Raw genomic sequence first — 26071 nt, 5'->3', positions numbered from 1 at the left:
TCTAGGAAACCTCTGCCCCTCTCTGAGGCTGGAACCAGTGACCCTCCTCCCAGCGCCCACAGCATCAGTGGATTGCCTATAGCTTAATGCTGACCACTTTGCATTAAAAATGCAGGGACTGCATTCTTTCTCTCTGTCCCAATAGCCAGAGAGCTTCTCAAGCGCAGGGACCCCACTTTCTCATTGTGGTCAGTGCCTGGCACTCTGTAGTAAATGCTTATTAACTAGATGAATGACCGGAGGTGGGTTCAAATGCCTCAGTTCTTTCATTGCTACCTATGTTAAGGGATTGTGGACAGTGTCCTATTCATTTTTGACATATAGAAGATGCCCAGTTTGGGACTTTCCTGGTGGTCCAGTGGTTAGGACTTGGTGCTTTCACTGCTGTGGGCCCGGGGTTTGATCCCTGGTTGGGGAACTAAGATCCCACAAGCCGCTGTGGGGCCTGAAGAAGCAGAAGAAACAGCAGCAGTAGCCGAAGCCCAGTTAAACTTTCCTGAATTGGGGCTTCCCTGGTGGCGCAGTGGTTGAGAGTCTGCTTGCCGATGCAGGGGACACGAGTTCGTGCCCTGGTCCAGGAAGATCCCACATGCTGCGGGGCGGCTGGGCCCGTGAGCCATGGCTGCTGAGCCTGCGCGTCCGGAGCCTGTGCTCCGCAACGGGGGAGGCCACAACAGTGAGAGGCCCGCGAACCGCCCCCCCCCAAAAAATAGTTTCCTGAATTGAATTAAACAGAATTAATCATCCTGCAAATACAGTACATCCCACATCTGAGCAGAGAAGTTGCTTGGTTCCGACACACTTAGATAAAAAGTAAGTGAGGGGACTTCCCTGGTGGTGCAGTGGTTAAGAAGCCGCCTGCCAATGTCAGGGACACGGGTTCGAGTCCTGGTCCGGGAAGATCCCACATGCCGCAGAGCAACTAAGCCCGTGAGCCACAACTATTGAAGCCTGCGAGCCACAACTACTGAGTCTGCGCTCTACAGCCCCCGAGCCACAACTACTGAAGCCCGCGTGCCTAGAGCCCGTGCTCTGCAACAAGGGAAGCCACCGCAGTGAGAAGCCCGCGCATCGCAACGAAGACCCAACGCAGCCCAAATAAATTAATTAATTAAAAAAAAAAAAGTAAGCGAGGGAGTGAGCTCAGAACTCAAAATATGCGCTCAAAATATTTTCTGATTTCCTTCCTCCTCTGGACTGGGGATGGGGGTGAGGAAGATGGGTTCAGTCCTCCCAAAGAGTCTCATTATTACTAGGAGATTCTTCCCCAGATGCTGCTCCGTGCCCTGGGGCTGCTAGTCCACAGTGGCCTCAGCTTCGTGCTGCGGGATAGGCCCTCTGCTCTTGCACAGGGGTGGAGACTCCGGGCTGTGTTTTGGGGCACACAGTAGGCCTGCAGTTTGTAATGGAGTGATGGTAAAATAAGGCAGGCCCCTTAAGTACATCTTGGGGCTCCCAACACCCCAACTGTCTCCCAAATCTAACATATAGTAGGCACTTACTAAGTATTAAACCTAGTAAAGGATTGAAGGGTCTACCAAACCCCAAAGCAAGAGAACGGATCCAACAGCGCCCCCTTGCGGTGCTCTGCATCAAGAAGTCACCTGGGAGAAACGTCTGCAGTTCCACCACCGAATGCTGGACAGCACAAAGGATCCCAAGCTGCCAGGGGAGGCGTCCTTGTCGGGGCTATAGTCTACGCTGTCTCCCACCCATTTTTAGAGATGGGGCACATGGGCCCAGAGAGGGGAAATGATTTGCCCAGGGGGCTCTGGGAATTCGCTAGAGGGGCTTAGGGCGGCGGTCTGACGGCGGAGACCCCCGAGCGACCTGTCGCGGAGCTGCGCGTGCATAGCGAGCATCCTGTATTTGCTTAGAGCGAGTGTGTGTTTGGGGCGGCGGCTGAGAGGAGATGGCGCAGCCCCCGGCTGGGCCTCTAGCGGCGGAGCTGGAACTAGAACCCGGATGGGCGGACCCCGGCCCCGCGCCCCCTCGCGCTCGCTGCCTGGTGCAGGGCGCCCCCTAGCGGGACGCCGAGATCCGGCAACGCCGCGCTCTTCCAGGCCCGCCTGGTCTCACGACAAAAGAGCTCAAGTTCCGGGGATCCGAGCCCAACCCCCCGGGGACCGGGCGGGTCCTCCCCTCCGTGGCCTCGCAGTCTCAGCCGAGGCGGCGGGGAGCAGGTCAACCCGGTCCCCGCGGGTGGAATGGAAAGTGGGCGGGGCTCCCGGAGGTGGTGTCCCCGGGGCGGGGTGCGCGGAGTTCGCAGTCCGGTGCGCACTCTAGCTGGAGTCCGTCGGAGCTTCACACTCGGTCCCGAGATGACGGCGAGCAAGCGGGTGGCGAAGGTAACCGCGAGTAGGATGACCCCTTTGTCACGGTTCCGGTGACTTTCTATTCCGTCCTCCCTCCATCCCTCCTCCAGCTCTCCGAGCGCATTTGTTTGTCTGGGTACCAGGGCTGGCTGAATCCCTGCATCCCTGCCCCCTCCCCAGTGGAAGAGTGGGTCTACGTGAGGGGCCAGAGCTGGAGTTTGGGGAGTTGAGGACGTGTCGAACTGGGGTGTCGCTGGCTCCCTGAGCTGTGCTGGGGATGGGGATGAGCCACCTCCCCCCAAATTGGTTTCAGTTTCATTTCACTGCCAGAAACTTGTGATAACAATTACGTGCGTCTCAGGTGCGGGAAGGGTTGGTTCCTTGGCGTCTTTTTTGGAGCCAGGCGTTCTGTTGGGGGTGGTGGCAGGTGACTTTTGAACAGAGGGAACCAGGACAAGGTCCTTGCCTTGGAATAGCCCATGGCCCGCCCCATATTTTCGTACCCACATTAGAGTCCCGAGAAGTATGCGATGCTGAGTGGGAGTTGAAAGCAACGTTCTCAGGGTATTCTCGGGAGGAAAAGATGCCAGGGAGAACCTAGAAGGTGTCCTGGAGTAGGTGGCGTGTATTCATTTGTTCTACAAATGTTGAATGCCTCCTATATGCTGGCTCCTGTTCTAGGAGATAAGGAGGCAGAGATAAACAAACCTACCCCTTCTGAGCTTTCATTCCGATCAGAGACACAATTTGAAGTGAGGTCGGGAAGGATGGGGAGTTGGCGATTTTCCCCACGAGGTGGGAAAACCCAAGGGGTTTGGAGGACTGAGATGTGGCTGGGACTGGAGGCAGATGGGGAAGGTAGAGCAATCCTCAGGACACCCCTCAGGCTTTGAGGCTCTCAGAAGTGCCCCTTCTATGTGCAGGCTTGAGGGGGGTGAAGAGGGAGTGCTACCCTCAGCCTCTGAGAAGAAAATGATCTGAGATTGGGGCACCCAGAGCAGGCTCAGCCCAGAAGGACTGAAATCTGGAGGTTGGCAGCAAAATAGGGCAGAGAGTCTTTCCAGCCAAGTGGGAAAGAGCTAGGAGCCAGTATTTATAGCACTGGCACCACTAAATGCCAGGTAGTTTACATTAGTTATTTCATCTCATTCTCACAGCAACCCTGTGAGATAAGTCCTATACCCCCATTTTACAGATGGGGAAGTTGAGGCTCAGAGAGAATAACTTGATTGTCCTGGGTCACCCCGTAGGGAGTGATGGGGCTGGGATTAGAGCCCAGATTGGTGGGGCTCCAACCCATAGGCTCTTTCAGTGGCTTCCCTACTTTCATTTTCTGTTCCTCTGAGTCAGGTGATTTCCTAACAGGCCTCAGGAACAAACTGTGTGTCCTAGCTTGGCTTTCAGCATCCCCAGGCTTTGGGAAAGCCTTGAGAGAACTCATATATAACCAGTAAAGTCCAAGTTCTTCCAGTTATAGTAAACTTGGGGAAAATGTCCATTCCAGAGCTTCTCTGTTCAACCTGGGGCTTCATTCTTGCTGAAGAGTCACAGATGATACTAGTTTGGGGTAAAAGATAAATGAGGGGTCATAGATTCTGGGCAGAAGGTGCAAGAAGCAGTTTGTTGGCACGAACAGAGTTGGAGTATGGAAAGATAAGAAACAGGAGATAAGGGTGTGTTTGTGTGTTGGGGGGCAGAGAAAGTTTAGATGGTGCGCAGTGGGGAGGGACCTCTCCCCAGCTGTGGACTGGCTCTGGGGACCTTTCTCTCTGCCTTTGTTTATACCAGGGCTTGTCAGCCTTGTCACTATTGACATCTTGGGCCGGATAATTTTCCGTAGCGTGTTTGTCAGCATCCCTGGCCTCTACCCACTAGAGGTAGTAGCACTCCTCCATTTGTGACAGCCCAAAATGGTCATAGACATTGCCAAATGTCCTGGGGGCAAGTAGGTAAAGTAACCCCCCAGTTGAGAACCACTGGTTTATACCATTTGGTGTTCCAGAAAAATATGACCTGCCCTTGAAAGTCTTTTTTTAAAAAATACTTTTATTTACTTACTTTTTATTTTTATTTTGGCTGCACCATGTGACTTACAGGATCTCTGTTCCCAACCAGGGATCGAACCCATGCCCTTGGCAGTGAAAGTGTGGAGTCCTAACCACAGGACTGCCTGGGAATCCCCTGAATGTCTTTTTTTTTTTTTTTTTTTTTTTTTTTTGCAGTATGCGGGCCTCTCACTGTTGCGGCCTCTCCCGCTGCGGAGCACAGGCTCAGCGGCCATGGCTCATGGGCCCAGCTGCTCCGCGGCACGTGGGATCTTCCCAGACCGGGGCACGAACCCGTGTCCCCTGTATCGGCAGGCAGACTCTTAACCACTGCGCCACCAGGGAAGCCCCCCTGAATGTCTTTTTATCTGTTGCTGTTTTTTTGTTTTTGTTTTTTAATAAATTTATTTATTTATTTAATTTTGGCTGCTTTGGGTCTTCGTTGCTGCACGCGGGCTTTCTCTAGTTGTGAAAAGCGGGGGCTACTCTTTGTTGTGGTGCGTGGGCTTCTCATTGTGGTGGCTTCTCTTGTGGCAGAGCACAGGCTGTAGATGCACGGGCTTCAATAGTTGTGGCACATGGGCTCAGTAGTTGTGGCGCACGGGCTTAGTTGCTCCGCGGCATGTGGGATCTTCCTGGACCAGGGCTCAAACCCGTGTCCCCTGCATGGGCAGGCGGATTCTTAACCACTGCACCACCAGGGAAGTCCTGCTGTTGTTGTTTTTTAAAGGTCTATTACAGTGGGGAGAGGCAGCATAGGGGTAGAGGGGTAAAAGGTACAAATCATTAGGTATAAAATAAGCCACAAGGATATATTGTACAACATGAGGAATGTAGCCAATATTTTATAATAGCTATAAATGGAGTATAACCTTTAAAAATTGTGAATCGCTATATTGTACGCCTGTAACATATAATATTGTACAGCAACTCTACTTCAATTTTTAAAAATTTTTTTAAAAAGAAAAGGAAATATATTTTTTTAAAAGTCTATTGTTCCACAAGATGGACCCCAGAATGGAGAGAGGGGTTCTTTGGTCTCATACATTTGAGAAGTACTGCACGCTTGGGCTCATACCTTGGAGAATCACAACACACAATAACGTATTAAAGGCTTTGGGAAGTCCTGCCCGAAAGAAGTCTGTTTAGTCTAGTGTTTCCCAGTGTACTTGACCGTGGAGCCCTTTTCCCATAATAACTATGAATCTTGCATGGGACGCACCGTATACATTTGCTCTTACTGGGCCCTCTGCCTTGGTACCTTGTGCCTTGGTACAATTCTCTGCATGGTAGACTCTTATTCGTTCCGCATGACCCAGCTCACAGTGTCACCCTGCGTGAAGCTTTCCTGCTCCCCTCTCCTCTCCTTCCCTATTATGTGTCCACATGTTATTCACATAATCACATCCGTGTTTCTTCCATTGCTCCAGTGAAGTTCTTGAGGGCTGGGCCATGTCTTAGTCAAGTGTCAATAGAGGGTACTATTGAGCAGAGGGCTGTTGGGGGCACTCAGTGATGTCCAGGTGACTGGATCACCTTTCTGGGCAAGTGACACTGCTTGTCCTCTTGTATCTCTGCTTGGCGTGTAGAGCTCTCCTCTGCTATGGTCTGCCTGAGTCATTTCCCCTCCCCAGGCCTGGTCTGGAGCAGTTTGACAGGCACAGGGTGACGTCTTTGCTGCCTGTTCTGTCCTGAGCACTGTAACGGCACGTCGTCATACTGGGTGCTATGGAAGGGAGGGAGGACCTCGTGACTCTCTAGGAAGAGGACAAGAGGACAGACATTAAGTACCTCGGTTTCAGGAGAAAAGGCTCCTAAGAGAGTTTACTCCCGAGTTGTAATATCTGGAAGCAGTGATGTGCGTGCTCCCTCCACCTGGTACTTACGGAGCTGGGGTGAGGCTAAAATTGGGTGATTCACTCAAAGGCCTGAGCACTGTGCCTGACACATACCAAGTGCTCAGTAAATGGGGGCTATGACTCTGCCAGCTTCTGTCCCCTGGGCGGTCCTGTTTGGGACTTGGACAGTGTGCTGGGGGGCAGGGGAGAGGGGGCTGAAGTAGGGGAGACTAGGCCAACTGCCCGTGCTCTGTCCCCCTGCAGGAGCTGGAGGACCTTCAGAAGGAGCTCCCCAGGTACCTGCGGAACCTGTTCAGCGATGATGCCAACGTGCTGGTGTGGCACGCTCTCCTCCTGCCTGTGAGTATCCACAGGACCGTGGCCAGGGATTGGGGTCACTTAGGCCAGGAGCCTGGGCAGGGAGGGTTAGGACTGGGCAAGAATCTTCCCTGCCTTCGAATCCTGTTTTGTTTTGTTTTGTTTTGTTTTTGCGGTACGTGGGCCTCACACTGTTGGGGCCCCTCCCGTTGCGGAGCACAGGCTCTGGATGCGCAGGCTCAGTGGCCATGGCTCACGGGCCCAGACGCTCCGTGGCATGTGAGATCTTCCCGGACCGGGGCACGAACCCGTGTCCCCTGCATCGGCAGGCGGACTCTCCACCACTGCGCCACCAGGGAAGCCCCCTGAATCCCGTTTTTCACTGGAGGTTATCATTGGCAAGAGGGGGTCTCGCTCTGGATTGATGGCTTCTGAGGTTCAGGCCGACTGATGAAGAGGCTAAAAGCCTTCTGGATTTAGTAAGGGAGCCCTTCTGCAAGCCAGTAGCTACCATGCCCACCGTGGAAGCTTCCGTAGACAAAGGGCATTAAAAAAAAAAAAAAAGAAAAAGAAGAAGAGATCTGTTGGGTCTTTGTCAAAGGATAGGGATGAAGTTCCTGTTTCCCACAGTTGGTAGAATTTGCTGCCTCAGACCTAAAATGTGTTTTGTTCTCTTTTAAAAATCGTATTTCAGAAAATTATTGTTACATATGACAACACAGATAACTCATCTCTACTATTCTGCTTTTTCTCTGTTTATTATTAAAGATCACCTCGATAGAATCTCCCTTTGAAAGTAATATTCCAAAGGACCTATCAAAGTGCAAGATGTCTATTGTATCATCTAATTATTAGTGACCACAGATATTTTCTTTGAGAAGTTCATCTATATACCTTTGGATACTAGGAAATAAAAATAGAAACAATTGAGCTTTTTATTAGCTCTTTGGAATTTAATGGGAACAATTCATTTGATTATTTAGGATTTGGTCTTCTTACTGACAAGGCAATGGCTTGGGTTGTGCCATTTTCCTTTATTTTTTATATTTTTAAATTTATTTATTTATTTATTTTGGCTGTGCTGGGTCTTAGTTGCGGCACACAGGATCTTCGTTGCGGTATGCGGGCTTCTTAGTTGCGGCATGCGTGCGGGATCTAGTTCCCTGACCAGGGATCGAACCCAGACCCCCTGCACTGGGAGCGCAGAGTCTTACTCACTGGACCACCAGGGAAGTCCCTATGCCATCTTCTCTTTCAACTGACCTGTAGCCCAGAACAATGGAGAAAGGCTTGAGTCAGGGCAATCCTTGACCCTCTGTCATGTCCTGTGGGCTGCTGTGTTGAAACAGTCCACCACACCTGCTCTGGGCTGGAAGAGTAACAAAATGCTTTATTTAACTCAGGACTTCGGAAGAAGTAGGGCTTTCTCAGCTGACCCTAAGGTGCAGTGTGAAGCCCTCTGTCTGGTCCAACTTCCTCATTTTTACAGATGAGGAAACTGAGCCCCAGAGCTGCTCAAAGCCACACAGCAAGCTCGAGGCGGAGCCAGGATGGGTTCCCAGGACCCAGGGCTCTCAGCTTCATGGCTTCGCCACCTCCTTCCTCTGATAAGACCCGGGCAGCCCAGCCTGCAACCCCTGCAGAAGGACACACAGACACTGTCTCGTCCTTTTCTGAGGCCTCACCCGTGGCTTTGTGTCTACTTCCCAGGTCCCAGCCTCTTCTTATTATCGAGAACATGAAAGCTAAGGCATTTTCTTTATCTGCCCAGCATTTGCCCCAGTTCTTATCTCAGACACACCCAAGACTGCTACGGCCTCCTTTCTGCCTTCTGCTGAGGAAGAGGAGCTCTCTTAAAACCTTGACTCTACGCTTGCATACCTGTGTCATTCTGACTGTTTTTGTCCTGTCTTCTCTATCACGAAGGTTCTGAAAGTTTTTGGAGCTTTGAAACCAGCCTGAAGGCCCCTGTGCTCTATGCTGGGGTCACCCAAGTCCTGAGGTTCCTCCCCACTAGGGTTGTAGATTACTGCCCATGTGTGGAGAAGTCAAGTTGACAGTGCTGAGTTCCCATCCTAGCACTGTCACTGTGGCCCTGGGCAAGTTACTTATATACATTACACTTGAGTTTCCTCATCTGGAAGTGGAGATGCTAATACTCATGAGTTTTCATAATACTTATCCTAATAGCTGACATGTACATAGTGCTTGCCATGTGCCAGGCCCTACTCTAAGCTCTTAACATAAATTAGCTCATTTAATTCTTACATAAACCCTATGAAGAAGTCTGTTATTTGTTCCGTATGGGAAAGCACAGAGAGGTTAAGTTACTTGCCTGAGGTTACACAGCTAGGAAGTGGCAGAGCCAAGAGTCACACTCAGGCAGAGTGGCTCCAAAGTCCACGTAACCCCTACACTGTGCTGTATGGGCTAACGTGTGTGGAGCCCTTAGCACAGGGTGGCACAGAGTAGATGCCCAGGAAAGCCTTCTGGTTGCTGGAAGTCTAGAGGGTCTTCTACTGGCTCCTGGCAACTGGTCACTCCAACTCCCAGTTCTTTTTTTTCTTCTTTTAACATGGCAAAATACACATAACAGTATGTACCATCCTCATCATTTTTATGTTCTGAGTTCAATGACACGAAGTACACACACATTATTGTGCAACGATCACCACCATCCATCTCTAGAACTTTCTCATCTTCCAGAACTGAAACTCTGTGTCTATTAAACACTGACTCCCCATCCCTCCTTCCCTCCAGCAACTGGTAACTAATTTTCTAGTTTATGTCTATGACTTTGACTATTCTAGGTACATCACATAAGTGGAATCATACAATATTTGTTCTTTTTTTTTTTTGGATCTAGCTTATTTCACTTAGCATAATGCCTTCAGAGTGTATTTGTGTTGCGGCATGTCGCCATTCATGATTCTTCCTAGGAGTGGAGCAGAGGCTGCCTGGGACCCTGGGGTGGGGGCGGGGAGAGGGGGAAACCAGATCGAGGCCCCAGAAGAAAATGAGCAGCGGTGCCTCGGTACAGAGCTTGATCCCTCTCCTGCACAGGAGAAACCTCCCTACAACCTCAAGGCCTTCAACCTGCGTATCAGCTTCCCTGAGGAGTATCCATTCAAGCCTCCGACAGTGACGTTCACAACCAGGATCTACCACCCCAATGTGGACAGCAACGGGCGGGTGTGCCTGCCCATCACCAGCAAGGAGAACTGGAAGCCTTTCACCAAGACCTGCCAAGGTGGGCCTGGGCCCTGCCTAGAGGGAGGGACCTGGACTGGATGGGGGAGGGGGTCATGGGACCGATTTTCACTTAGAAAAGCCCAGAAGAAAGGAGATAAAAATTGTGAGTTGGGCTTCTCTGGTGGTGCAGTGGTTGAGAGTCCGCCTGCCGATGCAGGGGACGCGGGTTCGTGCCCCGGTCCGGGAAGATCCCACATGCCGTGGAGCGGCTGGGCCCGTGAGCCATGGCCGCTGAGCCTGTGCGTCCGGAGCCTGTGCTCCGCAACGGGAGAGGCCACAACAGTGAGAGGCCCGCATACCGCAAAAACAAACAAACAAACAATTGTGAGTCTCAGCTGAGCCTGTCGTCAGATAGAAGGGGCGCGTCCTGAGATCCTGGGCTGGCTGACCTGCTCCTGCCTCTGTTCTCATACCTGGGCAGGTGGGAGAGAGCAGCGTTGCTCTGGGTCAGGGGGGAGAGAAGCAGCTGGGCTATAGAGGGAAGGGCTTGGGATAAGAAGGCCGCATGCCCTATCTGGGGACCTTGGTGAAGTCTGTTCCTTTCCAGGGCTCAGTGCCCTAAATGACAGCTGAGGGGACTGGCCTAACAATGATAACGTACGTCACTTAATTAGGCACTTGGGCACTGTGCTAAGAGCTTCACATGCCTTTTTTTTTTTTTGGCTGTGTTTTGCAGCTTGCGGGATCTTAGTTCCCCGACCAGGGATTGAACCTGGGCCCCCAGCCCAGTGGAAGCTTGGAAGCTCGGAGTCCTAACCACTGGTCTGCCAGGGAATTCCCACATGCCAGTTTTTAAAAGTTCACTTTTTTCTTTTTCTAAAACAAATTTATTTATTTATTTTTGGCTGCGTTGGGTCTTCATTGCTGCACGCGGGCTTTCTGTAGTTGCAGCAAGCGGGGGCTACTCTTCATTGTGGTGCACAGACTTCTCATTGCAGTGGCTTCTCTTGTGGCAGAGCACGGGCTCTAGGCACGCGCGCTTCAGTAGTTGTGGCACGTGGGTTCCAGTAGTTGTGGCTCGCGGACTCTAGAGCGCAGACTCAGTAGTTGTGGTGCACGGGCTTAGTTGCTCCGCGACATGTGGGGTCTTCCCGGACCAGGGATGGAATCCGTGTCCCCTGCAGTGATTCTTAATCACTGCGCCACCAGGGGAGCCCCACTTTTTTTCTTTTTAAGATTTATTTATTATTCATTTGATTTATTTTTGGCTGCATCGGCTCTTAGTTGCGGCTCGTGGGATCTTTGTTGCGGCATGCGGGATCTTTCCTTGCGGTGCGTGGGCTCTTCGTTGTGGTGCACGGGCTCCTCTCTAGTTATGGCGTGTGGGTTTTCTCTTCTCTAGTTGTGGCACGTGGGTTCCAGAGCACGTGGGCTGTGTAGTTCACGGACACAGGCTCTCTAGTTGAGGCGTGCAAGCTCAGTAGTTGTGGTGCGCAAGCTCAGTAGTTGTGGCGTGCAGGCTTAGTTGCCCCGTGGCATGTGGGATCTTAGTTCCCTGACCAGGGATCGAACTTGCATCCCCTGCATTGTAAGGCGGATTCTTTGCCACTGGACCACCAGGGAAGTCTCAAATTTTCACTTTTTTATTTGAAGTATAGTTGATTTGCAATGTTGTGTTAATTATAGTATGCACATGTGTTCAGTTATACTTATGTACATATATTCTTTTTCATATTCTTTTCCATTATAGTTTATTACAAGATATTGAATATAGTTCCCTGTGCTATACAGTAGGACCTAGCTGTTTATCTGTTTTATATGTAGTAATGTGTATATGTTAATCCCAAACTCCTAATTTATCCCTCCTCCCCCCCTTTTCCCCATGGTAACCATAAGTTTGTTTTCTATGTCCCTAAGTCTGTCTCTGTTTTGTAAATAAGTTCATTTGTATCGTATTTTAGATTCCACATACAAGTGATATCCTATATTTGTCTTTCTCTGTTTGACTTACATTACTTAGTACGATAAGCTCCAGATCCATCCATGTTGCTGAAAATGGCATTGTTTCATTCTTTTTTATGGCTGAGTAATATTTCATTGTATATATGTACCACAGCTTCTTTATCCATTCATATGTCGATGGACATTCAGACTGCTTCCATGACTGTTGTGAATAGTGCTGCAGTGCACATTGGGGTGCGTGTGTCTTTTTGGATTAGAGTTTTCTCTGGATATATGCCCAGGAGTAGGATTGCAGGACCATATGGTAACTCTACTTTTAGCTTTTTAAAGAACCTCCATCCTGTTCTCCATAGTGGCTGCACCAATTTACATTCCCCGCCAACAGTGTAGGAGGGTTCCCTTTTCTCCACACCCTCTCCAGTATAAAAATTCACTTTTTTATTCCATATTACGTTTTTGGTATCTATCCATTGATGACAAATTGAAATTATAATGGAGTAAACATAGTTCAGGCATACAAAGATGGAGTTGGGTAGCCATTGAGGACCTGGTCTGAGACATGTCCCTGCACCACTGAGAACTTGAACTTTCTAACCCAGGGACACCAGCCATTTTTAACCCACCAACTTCATTTAATCCCCTCAGAAGCCCCCTGAAACAGTGCTCTCATTAGCTCCATTTAATAGTTGAGGACACCGAGGCATATGAGAGGAGAAGCGCTTGCCTGAGCTGGCAGGTGGCAGAGCTGGGATTCGGAGCCTGCTTGGGTGACTCTGGAACAGCACCGTCCAGCAGAACTTTCTGCGGTGATGGAATCCTTCTGTAGCTGCCCTGTCCAATGCCGTGGTCACTAGCCACATGTAGCTTTCGAGCACTTGAAATGTGGCTGATGTGACGATGAACTGCATTCCTAATTGTAGTGAATTTCCATTAATTTAAATTGAGATAACTACGCATGGCTGGTGGCTACCATAGTGCGTACTATGGCTCTAGAGCCTATGGACGTAATCAGTGTGCGATCAATCCTGCCTCTGGACCAGCTCGGGAGTTCTTAACCCTGGAAACAAGAATCCTGGGGCCGGGGATGGGGAGGACTGTTCCTTGGATGAGCTTCAGGAGGTCGGTGGAGCGCTCTGGACCCAGAACCGCACGTCAGTGTGTATCCGTATGCGCACGTGCCTGGGGAGATGGGCCACTGCCTTCACCAGGCTTCCAAAGTTGCCCGTGAAAGATTTCCAGCCACGGGGCAGCAGTGGTTTCCAGTCTTAAGCCTCAGAATCCTTTTTCCCAAATAAAAGTTGTTTTGGAATCCTAATAACACAGCAGAGAAAAGCAACGTGTTTCTTCTCGAAAAGGGGATAGAACCTAGAAACCCTGTTTATCTCACCAACCCCCATGATGGGTAGCTTCTGTGACACCGTGAAACACAGTTTGAAAAGCACTGATGTAACTGGTTATGGCTTTGGGCATCATCAGTGAATGTGGTAAGAGGCATTTCATTTGGTTGTAACGCCATCCTAAGACCTGGAACCTCCTGGGGGGATCTCCCAAGGAGTGAGCGTGACATTTCAGGGGATCTGGGAGTGGGCAGCCATCGCTTCCTTCCCAGGATTTTTTTCCTCCCATCCTGATGTCCTGATCTGACCTCTCTCCCCAGTTTTGGAGGCCCTCAACCTGCTGGTGAATAAACCAGAGCTGGGGCAGCCCCTTCGCTTGGAGCTTGCTGACCAGCTGACACAGGACCCGGAGCTATTCAACAGGAGGGCCGAAGAGTTCACCCTCCAGTTTGGAGTGGACCGACCCTCCTAACTCTGCCTCTGGCCCATCTCTGCACTGGATGCTTTCTGTGTGATGGACAGACACATGTCATGGGCTAGGGGCCAGAGCCCCTTTGTGGTCCATTTCCTGCTCATTTCTTCCAAGTTTTCCATCTTAGATTGTTAGTCATTTGTGTGTGTGTGTGTGCGCGTGTGCATGTGTGCGTGTGCGTATGTGTGTTTGGTGGTGGTGGGGCCGCAGTTATGTGTGTGGTACGGGGATCCACTGGCCTCAGGTGTGCTTTCCCCACTTCCTTTCTCTGCCCCAGAGCCAGGGGCATTTAGGTTTGCAGGGTCGCACTTCCAGCTCTCCAGCACTCTGTGATGTGGGAAGCCTGATCCTTAGAGACTCAGGCTGCCTTGCAGGCCAGCTCACAGGAAATGAGCCCAGCAGCCAACCAGATTCCGCTGAGGGCCCAGGCATGGGGGGTGCGGGGAGGGCAGAGGGGCAGGGGGGAGTATGGGAGGGAGGCAGGGCACAGGGAGGAGGGACGTCTACTTACGGTTGAGTGTTTTGTTGATTGAGTGATTGAAAATAGCCAGACCGCTGATAGACATGTATAGATGCAAAACCTTTTCTCTTCCACTGATGAACCATAAAGTGAAGAAACTAATCTCCATCCCAGAAATCTGACTACATGGGGTTTTTTTTTTGTTTGTTTTTTTCCTTTTAATTTTTTTTTTGGCCACACAACCAGGGATCGAACCCACACCCCCTGCAGTGGAAGCGTAAGGTCTTAACCACTGGACCGCTGGGGAGGTCCCCTGACTACACGGTTTTTAAACCACTTGCTATCCCATTAGGTTGCTGGTTCCTAGGGACCAGGCTTTAGGCGGGGAGGTGTTTCCCCTCCAGCTTCCAGTCCACGGGAGCCACGGAGACCATGTGTTTGCCCAGCTATTAAAGCCACAGATGGACCGTGGAGTCCAACTGAGTGTTCACTGAGGGGACGGGTGGTTAATCGGGAGAAGAGGAGGCTGGGGATTTAGCTGCAGCCTAGCTAAAGGTGTGACCCTGCTCTCCATCAGCTGAGGGCTCGGTGGGCGTGGAGCCTTGTGTGACCCCAAGCATTGTGGGGAAAGCTGGCCATGAGGGATTAGACCACCCTTGGCCTGAGCGGTCGTCGACACGTCCACAAGGATAACATCCCCATTTTTATAGAGGACGCAACCAAGGCACAGAGCACTTCAGTGGGTGGCCAGGTCCACTCTGCTGATCAGGGCAGAGGCCACCCCTCCAGCTGCAGTGCCAAGCTGGTTGGGTTTTGTTTTTGTGTTTTTCATGAACTATTCTCATCAGTGCACATGCTCCAAATGGCTGAGGAAGCCAGACAAGATTGTTAGCGGGAAATTATACTCAGCTCCAGGGTTCATCTCTAGTGAGCCGCAGAAAGGCAAAAACAAGCCAAAACTCTGGCCAGGGTTGGAGGGATTAATTTAGCACAAAGGAGGAGCTTTCTGGGTGCAGTGGTTCTAAGCTCCTCGAAGACCACTGGCTTTTAAGAGACAGAATATGGGGTATCTTTGAGTCAGGGGAATCACTCCAGGCCCCACTAGCCTAGTTGGGGTGAGATTTGTAGAGAATCTTCTACTCTAGTCCCTGCCCTGGAATTCCCTAGTCTGGGAGAAGTGTGGAAAAAGGGAAGAGAATTGGGAAAGTGCCACCCATGGCTGGAAATGTAAGATGTGTTGTTACTTTGGGCCACCACTTAAAGAACACTTATGGGACAGGCCCCGGGCAAGGCTGTTTGTCCTTTTCATGATCTCATTTAACGCTCACAGCACCTGCATGATTTTGAGCTCCTAGCATCCCCATGCAGACGGTAAACTGAAGCTCAGAGAGGTTCACTCACTGGCCCAGGGACACACAGCTGGTTAGTGGTAGGACCCAGCCCACTCTCCTTTCCCAAATGCCTTTCATGGTTGTTGAGAAAATCATGTCAGATGAGGAACCCTGGCGGCCGGGGTTTATTATCCAAGTGAGAGATGTTCCTGCTGGGTTAGGGAGGGAGCACAGATTTTACAAAAGAACTTTTCATGTAGTTAAGGCTGGTGCCATCTGCCCTTGTCTGAGCCCCAGCACTGCTGCCACCATGAGCAGAAGTGAGCCTCTGGGCCACGGCTGGTCAGCTGGGCTCCCTGCCCGCCTCTGCCCACAGGGTTGGTCAGCCCCTCATTTCTTCCCTCATTTCTTCTTGGTCTTCACCAGTCCCTTCTGCACGAGGCTGCGGTACAGCTCCTGGATGTAGGTGTAGACACACTTGGAGTCGGGCACTGCCAGCCGCACCATGTCATCCACTTCCAGCAGCTGGGCACAGTCGGCCAGTTTCCTGAGGGGCAGGTTGGGGAGGGGTGAGGAGGGGTGGAGCAGAGAGCCAACGGTGAAGGATGCGAGGCCTAAGGGGACAGCCCAGCGAGGATGAAACCCACAGAACTGTGTGTGGCAGAGCTGGGAGGTCATCTAGGGCAACCATCCCATTGTACAGATTAGATAACTGAGGCCCAACAGAGTCAAGACTCAAACTCAGCGTGGTCTGATTCCTAAGCCCCTGTTTTCATTGCACTGTGTGCCTTCACGTAGGAGCGGGACCTTCTGGTCTATAGTTGTGCATTAGCCCACCCCTTCCACGTGCTCATATACCTGTCCTCAGGGAGAGTTTAAAAGACAACCCCAACACTAGCCAGAGTGTTGGCTTGTGGCTGCAACATCTCCAGCTTCAACCAGTTTCCGTGTATTTATTGAGGGGTACTATGTGCTAGGTACTCTTCCAGGGAATTCAGCACTGAACAAAATAAAAATTCCCCACTCCCATGTCACTGACATTCTCACTGCAGTAGACAGACAGTAATCAAACAGAAATCGATGGTACATTAGATGATGAGAGGTGCTGTGAAAAAAAATAAGGCAGGGAAGGGGGATAGGGTATGTTTCTGTGTTCAAGGGGATTTAAAAAAAATATTATGTTAGTAATAGCTTTATTTTTAAATTTTTCATCTATTTATTTATTTATTTTGTGCCAGCGCCTTGCAGCTTGTGGGGTTTTAGTTCCCCGACCAGGGATTGAACCTGGGTCCTTGGCAGTGAAAATACGGAGTCCTAACCACTTGACCGCCAGGGAATTCTCCAAGGAGAATTTTAATAGGGAGCCCAGGAAAGTTCTCTTAAAGAGTGTAAATTGGGGACATCCCTGGTGGTCCAGTGGTTAAGGCTCTGCACTTCCAGTGCAGGGGGCACAGATTCAATCCCTGGTCGTGGAACTAAGATCCCATGTGCCGCGGAGCAACTAAGCCCGTGCACCACAACTACTGAAGCCCACGCACCTAGAGCCCGTGCTCCGCAACAAGAGAAGCCACCGCAGTGAGAGGCCCGTGCACCACAACAAGGAGTAGCCCCCGCTCGCCACAACTAGACAAAGCCCGTGCACAGCAACGAAGACCCAACACAGCCAAAAATAAATAAATAAAACAAATTTATTAAACAAAATTTAAAAAGAGAGTAGATCGGGTACATATCTGCGGGAAGAGGATTCCAGGCAGAGGAAACAGCATGTGCAAAGGTCCTGAGGCAGGAGTGCTTAATGTGTTTGAGCAACCGCATAGAACTTAGCAGCAAGTCCTCTTTTTCTAACTTCCCAGCTGCTCTTTGGGGCCACGTGCTACTCCTGGCTTTGCTAAAGCCGATCATCTGATCTAACCACTGTTGGGACCTTGCCACCATGTGCCAAGAGTTTTATCAAGTGCTTCCCTTCCCCCCTGTTTTTCTTGGTTGCGCCACACAGCTTACAGGATCTCAGTTCCCCAACCAGGGATTGAACCCAGGCCACGGCAGTGAAAGCCTGGAATCCTAACCACTAGGCCACCAGGGAACTCCCCAGTGCTTTCCCTTGAATGGTCTCATTTACTCCACTCCTCTGTGTTCAACCAGCAGAAGAGGAACTGGAGACTCGGAGCATTTTGGTGATTTGCCCAACGTCAAAGTGAGTGACACAGCTGGGACTCCACCGCAGGCCTGCCTGATGTCTCTGGCATCCCTGCCCTGTAGCCGGGTCTCAGCAGTCCCAGCCTGCCAAACCGCCATGGGTGCTGGCAGTAGGAGAAACCAGGGTCCCAGCGGAAATCCTCTCTTAGAGCTGAGGCAGCTGGACCGAAACCCAAGCCGGGCTGGCCTGGGAGCGGGAGGCAGGAGCACAGACTGGAGGATTTCGAAGAATGGGACAAGCTCCCTGCAACCAATGCAGTGATCTTGGCTCCTGAATGTGGGTTGGGGTGCTGTTCCCATGCAGGAGAGGCAAAAGCTTCACTCCCACTGGGCCTGGGGAACGGGGTCGGGCTCCTCGAGCAGCACAATCGATCAAGCCACCTGGGGGCCCCAGCGTTGACTGTTCCATGGGAATCAGAGGCAACTTCTAGAAGGGAGCCAGCTGCGGCAGGGGCCCCCTTACTTTGCACGCTTAATCTGCACACCAGGCCCTAAAAGAGGTTAAGTCAGCTGCCGAGGGTCAAAGAGCTAGGAAGGGGGACTTCCTTGGAGGTCCAGTGGTTGGGACTCTGAGCTTCCACTGCAGGGGGCACAGGTTCGATCTCTGGTCATCACTGGTCAGGAAACTAAGATCCTGCATGCCTCATGGCGTAGCCAAAAAAAAAAAAAAAACAGAGCTAGGAAGAAGGAGGCACCCCCCTACCTCTTCTCCCTCCAGCCTCCATCCCCACGCATCCCCTGCACATCCTTCCCTTTTCACTGCTGCCTGATGCCTCCTCTCAGCCTGTCACCATCACCTGACTATTCCTTCAGCCTTTCTGTGGCTCTGCAGGCTTGCAGCCAAGGCAAGGCAGCTGCAGGAGGACCACGATCCCGCCCCACAGGCCGGGGACACCTGGTCAGGGCCAAGCCACGTGCCCTTCTGATGTTCACCAAGAGCTCTCAGCCCCGACTAGGAGTTTCATTTTCCAATCCTGGTTCATCACCATTAAAGGTGCTTCTGGGGCTTCCCCGGTGGCACAGTGGTTGAGAGTCCGCCTGCCGATGCAGGGGACACGGGTTCGTGCCCCGGTCTGGGAAGATCCCACATGCCGCGGAGTGGCCGGGCCCGTGAGCCATGGCCGCTGAGCCTGCACGCCCGGAGCCTGTGCTCCGCAACGAGAGAGGTCACAACAGTGAGAGGCCCACGTACCGCCAAAAAAAAAAAAAAAAAAAAAAGGTGCTTCTGAGCCCAGAGCAGGACATGGTGCTCCGGATGCCCTCAACCCCCCACCCCAGGGCACTCCCCCCATCCCTTGGCGGGACCAACTGGAAGGGATCTTCTGTAGCACCAAGTCTGGTGGATTTCAAACGGCATCCTTGGTGCCCTAGGGCCCTATAGACATGCTTCAGGGACCATCTTGGGAAGCAGAGCTGGAGTGCTCCAAGAACCCCTCCCAACCTCAAAAGGCCTCCTTAAGATCTGTTTAATATGTTGGATGTTCATTTAATATTTTGCTTGAGGAATCTGTCAGGGGGGAAAAAACATCTGAAAAGCACAGATCAATACCAGCCTTCTCGTCCATCTCGTCTTGCCGATGGGGACACACAGGCCCTGAAAGGGGAAGGTTGCTGCCCAGGCTTCCCTGCAGGCTGGCGGCCAGGCCTGGACTAGACCAAAGGGCTCAGCCTCCTGGACCAAGGTGCTGCTAACATCCCCAGTGACTTATTCCCTGCCCCCGGGCTTTAGAAATGCACTCAGCGGGAAATGCATTCCCGGGCCTCAGAGCTGTCCTCATGGACCACTCCCTATGCATAGTCCTATCTCTACCGGGCGGCTCAGAAGCCCCTCCCAGGTGGGAAAGGACGGGCACTCCAGGCGTGAGCTCCTTGGGAGCCCCAAGACCATCAGGTCATGTCTCTCCGGTGGGTGGAGATAGAGGCCTTTGGCTGAGTCTGGTTTTGATGCTTCGGTGGTGGGAGTGCCCCCTCCTCCCCCGCCACCTGGCAGCCATGTCTTGGTCTCTTAGGTTCTTCCTTGGGCCACACTGATCCTCACACCCCTCCTGCCTGTCTAGTCCACCCCTGTCTCCATCCCTCCACCACCCCGGCACCCAGCTATGTGAACCCCAGCAATAAATCCCCTCCAGGTCCCACACTGAATAATAATTATCATAACAACTGTGATATCATTCATTATAACATAGGAGCTAAGATTTTTTTTTGAAGTGTTTGCCATGGGTTAGGCACTGTTTATAGGGACTTTACTTACTTACTTACTTAATTCTCACCATAGCCCTGCCAAAGAGGAAATGTCATGCCCATTTTAAAGGTCAGAATATGGAGGCTCAGAGAGGTGAAGGAGCCTGTCCAAGATCACACAGCTAACAAATGGCAGAGTCAGAATCTGGCCCTAAATCCCAGCATCCACCCTGCCTGCCCCTCCTCTACCCCTTACCGTGCCCGCATTTTCTTCACAGCACCTGTTCCCTTACATTATATTTCACACGTGTGTGTGTGTGTTTATGATCTGTCTCTCCCTTTAGAATGTGTCATAGGCACGCAGGGATTTTGTAAGTTTCACTCACTGCTATGTCCTAAAAAAGTTCCCAGCAATCAAAAAATATCTGTTGGGGACTTCCCTGGTGGTTCAGTGGTAAAGAGTCCGCCTTCCAATGCAGGGGACGCGGGTTCGATCCCTGGTCAGGAAACTAAGATCCCGCAGGCCGTGGGGCAACTAAGCCCACGCGCCACAACTACTGAGCTTGCGCGCCTCAGCTAGAGAGCCCACGTGCCACAAACTACCGAGCCCACGTGCTCTGGAACCCACGCGCCACAACTACAGAGCCCACACGCCACAACTAGAGAAGAGAAAACCTGCATGCACAGCTAGAGAGAAGCCCGCGCGCTGCAACAAAAGATCCCGCATGCCGCAACTAAGACCCGATGCAGCCAAAAATAAGTAAATAAATCGTAAAGAAATATCTGTTGAATTCATGAATGTGTGGTGACAGCCTCTACCTGACCACCGCACTACCCGACCCCTGTGAATCCGGCCCTCGATTCTGTGTAGGTGAGCAGAGCTCCCACCCACCTCTGCATCCCCTGGCATGGCTTACTCGGCTGTGGAGAAGGCCAGGGAGAAGTTGTGCCGGCGCTTGGCTGGGTCCAGCGCAGCATAGTCAAAGGCATCAGGGAAGAACTTGTGGACGAGGGCACAGAAGGCCATGCCACTGCTCCAGCTTGAGGAGAAGTTCTGGATGTCCACATGCTGCGGGCAAGCGGGGCCCAGAGGCCTCGGTGAGCCTCAGCCAGAGGACCCAGACTTTGCCCCCTCTGGACCTCCCACCCTCTGGGCTTTGCACCACACAGGCCCTCCCAGCACTGCTGCCCTGGGGAAGGGTCCCTTGCCCCACCATGCACCTCGTAGTTCCTCGTCATGGCCCGGCACCACTCCAAGAGCATGTTCTTAACGCCGCCGATGGCTGCCCCCACGGCCTTGGTGTTCCGGAACAGGGCCGTGGGGCCCGAGGCTGCCCTGTGCGCAAGGGACAGAGAAGGTCAGGCCAGAGAGGTGGGAGGGTCCCATCAGGGAGGAGCCCCAGCCCCAGATGTCAGTCTTCCTGCTGGGGCTCAGGCTGTTCCTATTGCCCCTCAGGACTCCCCCCCACCGACTGTCCAACCAACCCAGCCTCCACCATTCCTCGCCCGCATCTTACCCCCCAAACTTGTCTACGATGGCTTTGCGGTTCTGGGCACGGGGCCCCCGGGGCCGGGCAGGGGCTGACACCCTGCGCTCTGGTGCCTTGTCTTTCTTCTTCTCCTGTGAGGGAGGGGGCTCCGTGGGGCTCTGGGACACGTCACTGGGTGAAGATTCACTGCATGGAAAAGTTCGGAGAAGGGTGAGAGGGGCTGGGACCGGCCACTGAGGAGGGAGGAGGCTGGCTGAGCGCGGCCCCTGCAGTCTCAAGAGGCATGCGAAGCTGTGGTCCCACTCTAGCACACGTTTTCCTCTGGGCCCAGCACTGGGAGGGGCTGGGAAGGAATAGTGAGGCTCAGTCTCACTTTGGTGAGCACGTGGTCTGGTGGCATGTGTGGACAGAGCTAGAGCACATCTGAGGTCTGACCTGGGGCTGAATCCTGCCTTTGCCTCTTAGTTGCTATGTGATCTTGGGACTGTCGTGTCACTCCTCTGAGCCTCAGCTTCCTCATCTGTAAAATGGGGCAAGAATAGCTACCTGACAGGGTGGTTCTAAGGCCTGCGTGGGAGGGGGAATGTAGACCACGCTCCACGAACGTTCAACCGGGTACCTTTCCCTAAGAAGGTGACACGGAGGTGAGCTTCAGCTCGAGATAAAGGAAGACTCTTCTAATGACAAAAGTTGTGCCCTGGCGAGAGTAAGGCTATCGTGTTATCCAGCACCAGCCAGGCACCAGGCGCTGGGCTGAGGGCTTTATACACAGATGTCGTTTGAGCCTCACAAAAATCCTACGAGGTAGGTACCGTGACTGTGCCCACTTCACAGGGGAGGAAAGGGGCAGTGATGTGGCCAAGGTCACACAGCTGGTAAGTGGCAGCGTCATTGTCCAAACTCAGGCTTTCTGCTCACTCGCTTATGGGTGAGGCTGACACCGCGGAGGCAAGCAAGGCCAGGAGGCTTCAGCAGTGATTGAGAGACGGACCAGGTGTGCTCCACGGCCCCTTTGCTCCCACACTCCGGCTCCTTTTGTCTCCTGGGCTCTGCCCTGGGCTAGAGGGCTGAAAACCATAATTCCTGGCATATCTTGAGACCAGCACTGTGGAGGCCCAGGCCCAGGGGATGGCAGCCTTTAAAGGAAGCAAGCGGGGGCTTCCCTGGTGGCGCAGTGGTTGAGAGTCCGCCTGCCGATGCAGGGGACACGGGTTCGTGCCCCGGTCCGGGAAGATCCCACATGCCGTGGAGCCGCTGGGCCCGTGAGCCATGGCCGCTGAGCCTGCGCGTCCGGAGCCTGTGCTCCGCAACAGGAGAGGCCACGACAGTGAGAGGCCCGCGTACTGCAAAAAATAAAAAATAAAAAAAAAAAAGGAAGCAAGCGGTAGCAGGGGTTGGAGCTGGGGCTCCAGAGTCTGACATTACCTGGCTGAAGGACTGGTCTCTCCGGAAGCTGCGGTGTCTGGACTCAGCCCATCTAGGGGAAAGGAACGGGAGGGAGGCAGGCTGGGGTGACCCGTGGTGTGCAGCCCGCGTGCTCCCTCAGGGAGGCCCCTGCGGTGTCCGCGGGCTCCTGGGCTCTCACTCACCTGGGCTGAGGCCGCTGCCCTCCTCCGTGGGGCTCTCGGGCCATTCCTCGGCAGACCGGGGAAGCGCTCCTGCCCCTTCCTCCGCCCCTTTCTCCGCACCCTGGTCCTGCTCTTCATCAGGACAGCCTGGCTCCTGGAATGAACATGGGCTGTGTGGGCCCGCACCTGCCTGAGGCTCTGTGAGGGCTTCAGAAAGATCTGGAAGGCAGCCTGGAGCCACAGTGCTGCATGCCCCACCCCAGGCTCTTGATATCAGTGGGTGGAAGACTGGATTGTCCCAAAGGAATAAAGCAGGGGAGGGGCTTGCTTGGGGGAGGGCTGGGCAGGGGGCTCCGGAGAATCGTGGGGCCTCCTCCCTCCTCTCCTCTCCTCTTCCTCACTCACCACCTCCTCCTTCACCTCCTCCTCCTGTGGTTCAGGCTTGGCCTCATCTTCCACAGCAGTCTTCTGAGAGTCCGACTTGGCCTCTGGGGCACTGGCTTTCTCTTGGGTTTCAGCCTTGGGCTCCTCCGTCTTGTTGCTCACCTCCTGAGAGGCCACTGTGGCCTCCTGCTTCCCAGCAGCCTCTCTGCCTCCAGCCGTGGCCTCCTCCTTCCCAGCAGCCTCCCTGCCTTCAGCCATGGCCTCCTCCTTCCCAGCAGCCTCCCTGTCTCCAGCCTCGGCCTCCTCCTTCCCAGCAGCCTCCCTGTCTCCAGCCTTGGCCTCCTCCTTCCCTTTGGCCTCCCTGCCTCCAACCTTGGCCTCCTCCTTCCCAGCAGCCTCCCTGTCTCCAGCCTTGGCCTCCTCCTTCCCAGCAGCCTCCCTGTCTCCAGCCTTGGCCTCCTCCTTCCCTTTGGCCTCCCTGCCTCCAACCTTGGCCTCCTCCTTCCCAGCAGCCTCCCTGTCTCCAGCCTTGGCCTCCTCATTCCCAGCAGCCTGCACCTCATCATTCACATTGGCTTTCTCCCTAGATCCAGGCTTGGCCTCTTTCTCATCAGCCCGCTGCTTCTCAGAGGCCAACGTGATCTCCTCTTTTCCCTCAGCCTTCTTGGGTTCAGAGTTGGTCTCTTCTTTCCAATCAGCCATCTCCTGAGGAGCCACGGTGGTCTCTTTCTTCCCGCTGTCCTCCTTTTGAAGTTCAGCCTCCCCTTTGGATTCCCCCTGGAATTCAGCTGTAATGCTGTCCTCAGCTGGTGCCCTCTCCTGCTTTCCTGCCCCATCTGGAGGCCCCTCTGTGATGGTCCTCTCAGCTGGGCCTGTGGCCTCCTCCTCAGCAGAGGCTCCCCCTCTCACTGTCTCCGGGACCTCCGTGGCTGGGGACACAGGGGTCCCGTCCTCAGAGGGCTTCCCTTCCTTCTGCTCCATCTCTGAAAAGAGAAGACAAGCAGGCCTGGTCATGCCCCCTTTCTGCCGGTGAAGGCCCTGGAGTCTGGACACCTGCGATTCAGTCCTGGGTCCCCCACTGCTCGGACATGTGACACAAGTATCCACTTTCCCTTTGGCTAAATGAAGCGGTAGAGCACCATATCCCCCACAATGGGGTGTTGGGCCAGCCACGTTTACCTGATGTTGGGTGACGTTCACCTAAAGGCCCTCTGCAGGTTGTGACTTGGGCTTTAAGGAACACTGGGTTCTGTGATGCCTTGTCAATGATTTGGCCTCTTTTTGAATAAGCCAGTGAGGTGGTTATAGTCTGACTAGCCTCCTAGACCCCCATGGAGCACTTGCTATTCTCCCCCTTTTTTTGTTTTGTTTTGTTTTGTTTTTTTGCGGTACGCGGGCCTCTCACTGATGTGGCCTCTCCCGTTGCGAAGCACAGGCTCCGGACGCGCAGGCTCAGCGGCCATGGCTCACGGGCCCAGCCGCTCCGCGGCATGTGGGATCCTCCTGGACCGGGGCACGAACCCGTGTCCCCTGCATCGGCAGGCGGACTCTCAACCACTGCGCCACCAGGGAAGCCCCTATTCTCCCCTTTTGATGGAGATAGCTGCCCTCATGCTCAGAGCCCAAAGCAGACAGAAGTCTCTAGATAGAACTTAATAATACTGTTTTTTGTTTTGTTTTGAGTATTTACTTTATTTATTTTGGCTGCACCGGGTCTTCGTTGAGGCATATGGGATCTTTTAGTTGCGGCATGCATGCAGGATCTAGTTCCCTGACCAGGAATCGAACCCAGGCCCCCTGCCTTGGAAGCTCGGAGTCTTACCCAATGGACCACCAGGGAAGTCCCTAATAATACTGTTTTGATTCAATTGTATTGATTTTTACAGTTACTTTCTGTTTCTGGCCAGTGATATCGAGTTTCCATTTCCAATAGTGATATAAAGTTTATTTTATGAATACATTTATTGAAGTAAAGTAAGTTAATTCAAAGGAAGACGTTCAGGAAAGCGGAATACAGGATACAAAATACCTAAATCATGGAGGTGGTGTTAAAATGCCTGAAATTTGGGAAACCCTGGGCCAGCTTGGTCGCTGGGTCTCTGCCAGCACTGCCAGCCTGTGTGTGTGGTTCTCTGAAGAGCTGGGCCTGGGCATGGAAGAGTTTCTTTTGGTGAAGAACAGAAGAGACTCTCCCTAACTAACCTCTGCAGGGAGATCTGATCCTCCAACTTTATCATGAGGTTTCCTATTCAAGTACTGTATATACAGTCAGCCTTCCTTTTCCGTGGGTTCTGTGGATTCAACCAACCTTGGATGGAAAAAATTTGAAGAAAAAATTCCAGAAAATTCCAAAAGGCAAACTTGAATTTGCTGCCACTTCAACTATTTACATAGCATTTACATTGTTATTAACAACTGTTTACATGACATTTTCATTGTACTGGGTATTATAAGTAATCTAGAGATGATTTAAAGTATTAGAGAGGATTGTAAGGTTCTATGCAAATACAACATTTCATATGAGGGACTTGAGCATCCGCAGATTTTCATATCCGCAAGGGAAGCTGGGACTAATCCCCCACAGACATCAAGGGATGATTGTACTGTCCGATCTACAAAAACAGCTGGTGGGGGGAGGGGGGACTTCCCTGGTGGCGCAGTGGTTGAGAGTCCGCCTGCCGATGCAGGGGACGCGGGTTTGTGCCCCGGTCCGCGAAGATCCCACATGCTGCGGGGCGGCTGGGCCCGTGAGCCATGGCTGCTGAGCCTGCGCGTCCGGAGCCTGTGCTCCGCAACGGGAGAGGCCACAGCGGTGAGAGGCCCGCGTACCGCAAAACAAAAACAAAAACAGCTGGGAGGGGGGTGTGTGTGTGGCACGGACAGGGTCAGCTCCTTCAGCCTTCTGCCCTTCTTGGGGGGGGGGTCTGTTTACAGAGAAAATAATCCCCAAATAACGTGTTCAGGGCATGACTCAGGCAGTAA

The 26071-nt window shown here is 52.6% G+C and overlaps 2 protein-coding genes across 3 annotated transcripts; one reads left to right on the top strand and one right to left on the bottom strand.

Moving 5' to 3' along the window:
* Positions 1-2117: 2117 nt before the first annotated feature.
* On the top strand, positions 2118-13932 carry UBE2L6 (ubiquitin conjugating enzyme E2 L6). 2 transcript variants are annotated; one of them, XM_029209108.1, is made up of 4 exons: positions 2124-2348; positions 6463-6558; positions 9580-9766; positions 13328-13932. In XM_029209108.1, the coding sequence occupies exons 1-4, from the start codon at positions 2208-2210 to the stop codon at positions 13477-13479; spliced, it is 576 nt and encodes a 191-aa protein (XP_029064941.1). In that variant the 5' UTR covers positions 2124-2207; the 3' UTR covers positions 13480-13932. The 2 variants fall into 2 exon arrangements, with proteins under 2 accessions (XP_029064940.1, XP_029064941.1); XM_029209107.1 differs by lacking the exon at positions 13328-13932 and having other exon boundaries at positions 2118-2348; positions 9580-10445.
* Positions 13933-15647: 1715 nt separating this feature from the next.
* On the bottom strand, positions 15648-24479 carry SMTNL1 (smoothelin like 1). The gene is made up of 8 exons (XM_029209109.1): positions 23624-24479; positions 23051-23275; positions 22727-22859; positions 22563-22614; positions 21165-21323; positions 20869-20983; positions 20565-20716; positions 15648-15817 (listed from the first exon to the last, which is right to left on the bottom strand). The coding sequence occupies exons 1-8, from the start codon at positions 24101-24103 to the stop codon at positions 15673-15675; spliced, it is 1461 nt and encodes a 486-aa protein (XP_029064942.1). The 5' UTR covers positions 24104-24479; the 3' UTR covers positions 15648-15672.
* Between the last annotated feature and the right edge of the window lie 1592 nt (positions 24480-26071).

Source organism: Monodon monoceros, unplaced genomic scaffold (assembly GCF_005190385.1).
Source record: "Monodon monoceros isolate NGI ecotype Baffin Bay Population unplaced genomic scaffold, NGI_Narwhal_1 Super_Scaffold_7, whole genome shotgun sequence".
Lineage (NCBI taxonomy): Eukaryota > Metazoa > Chordata > Mammalia > Artiodactyla > Monodontidae > Monodon > Monodon monoceros.
The sequence above is the reverse complement of the archived record's forward strand: the minus strand, read 5'-3'. Positions and strand labels throughout refer to the sequence as shown.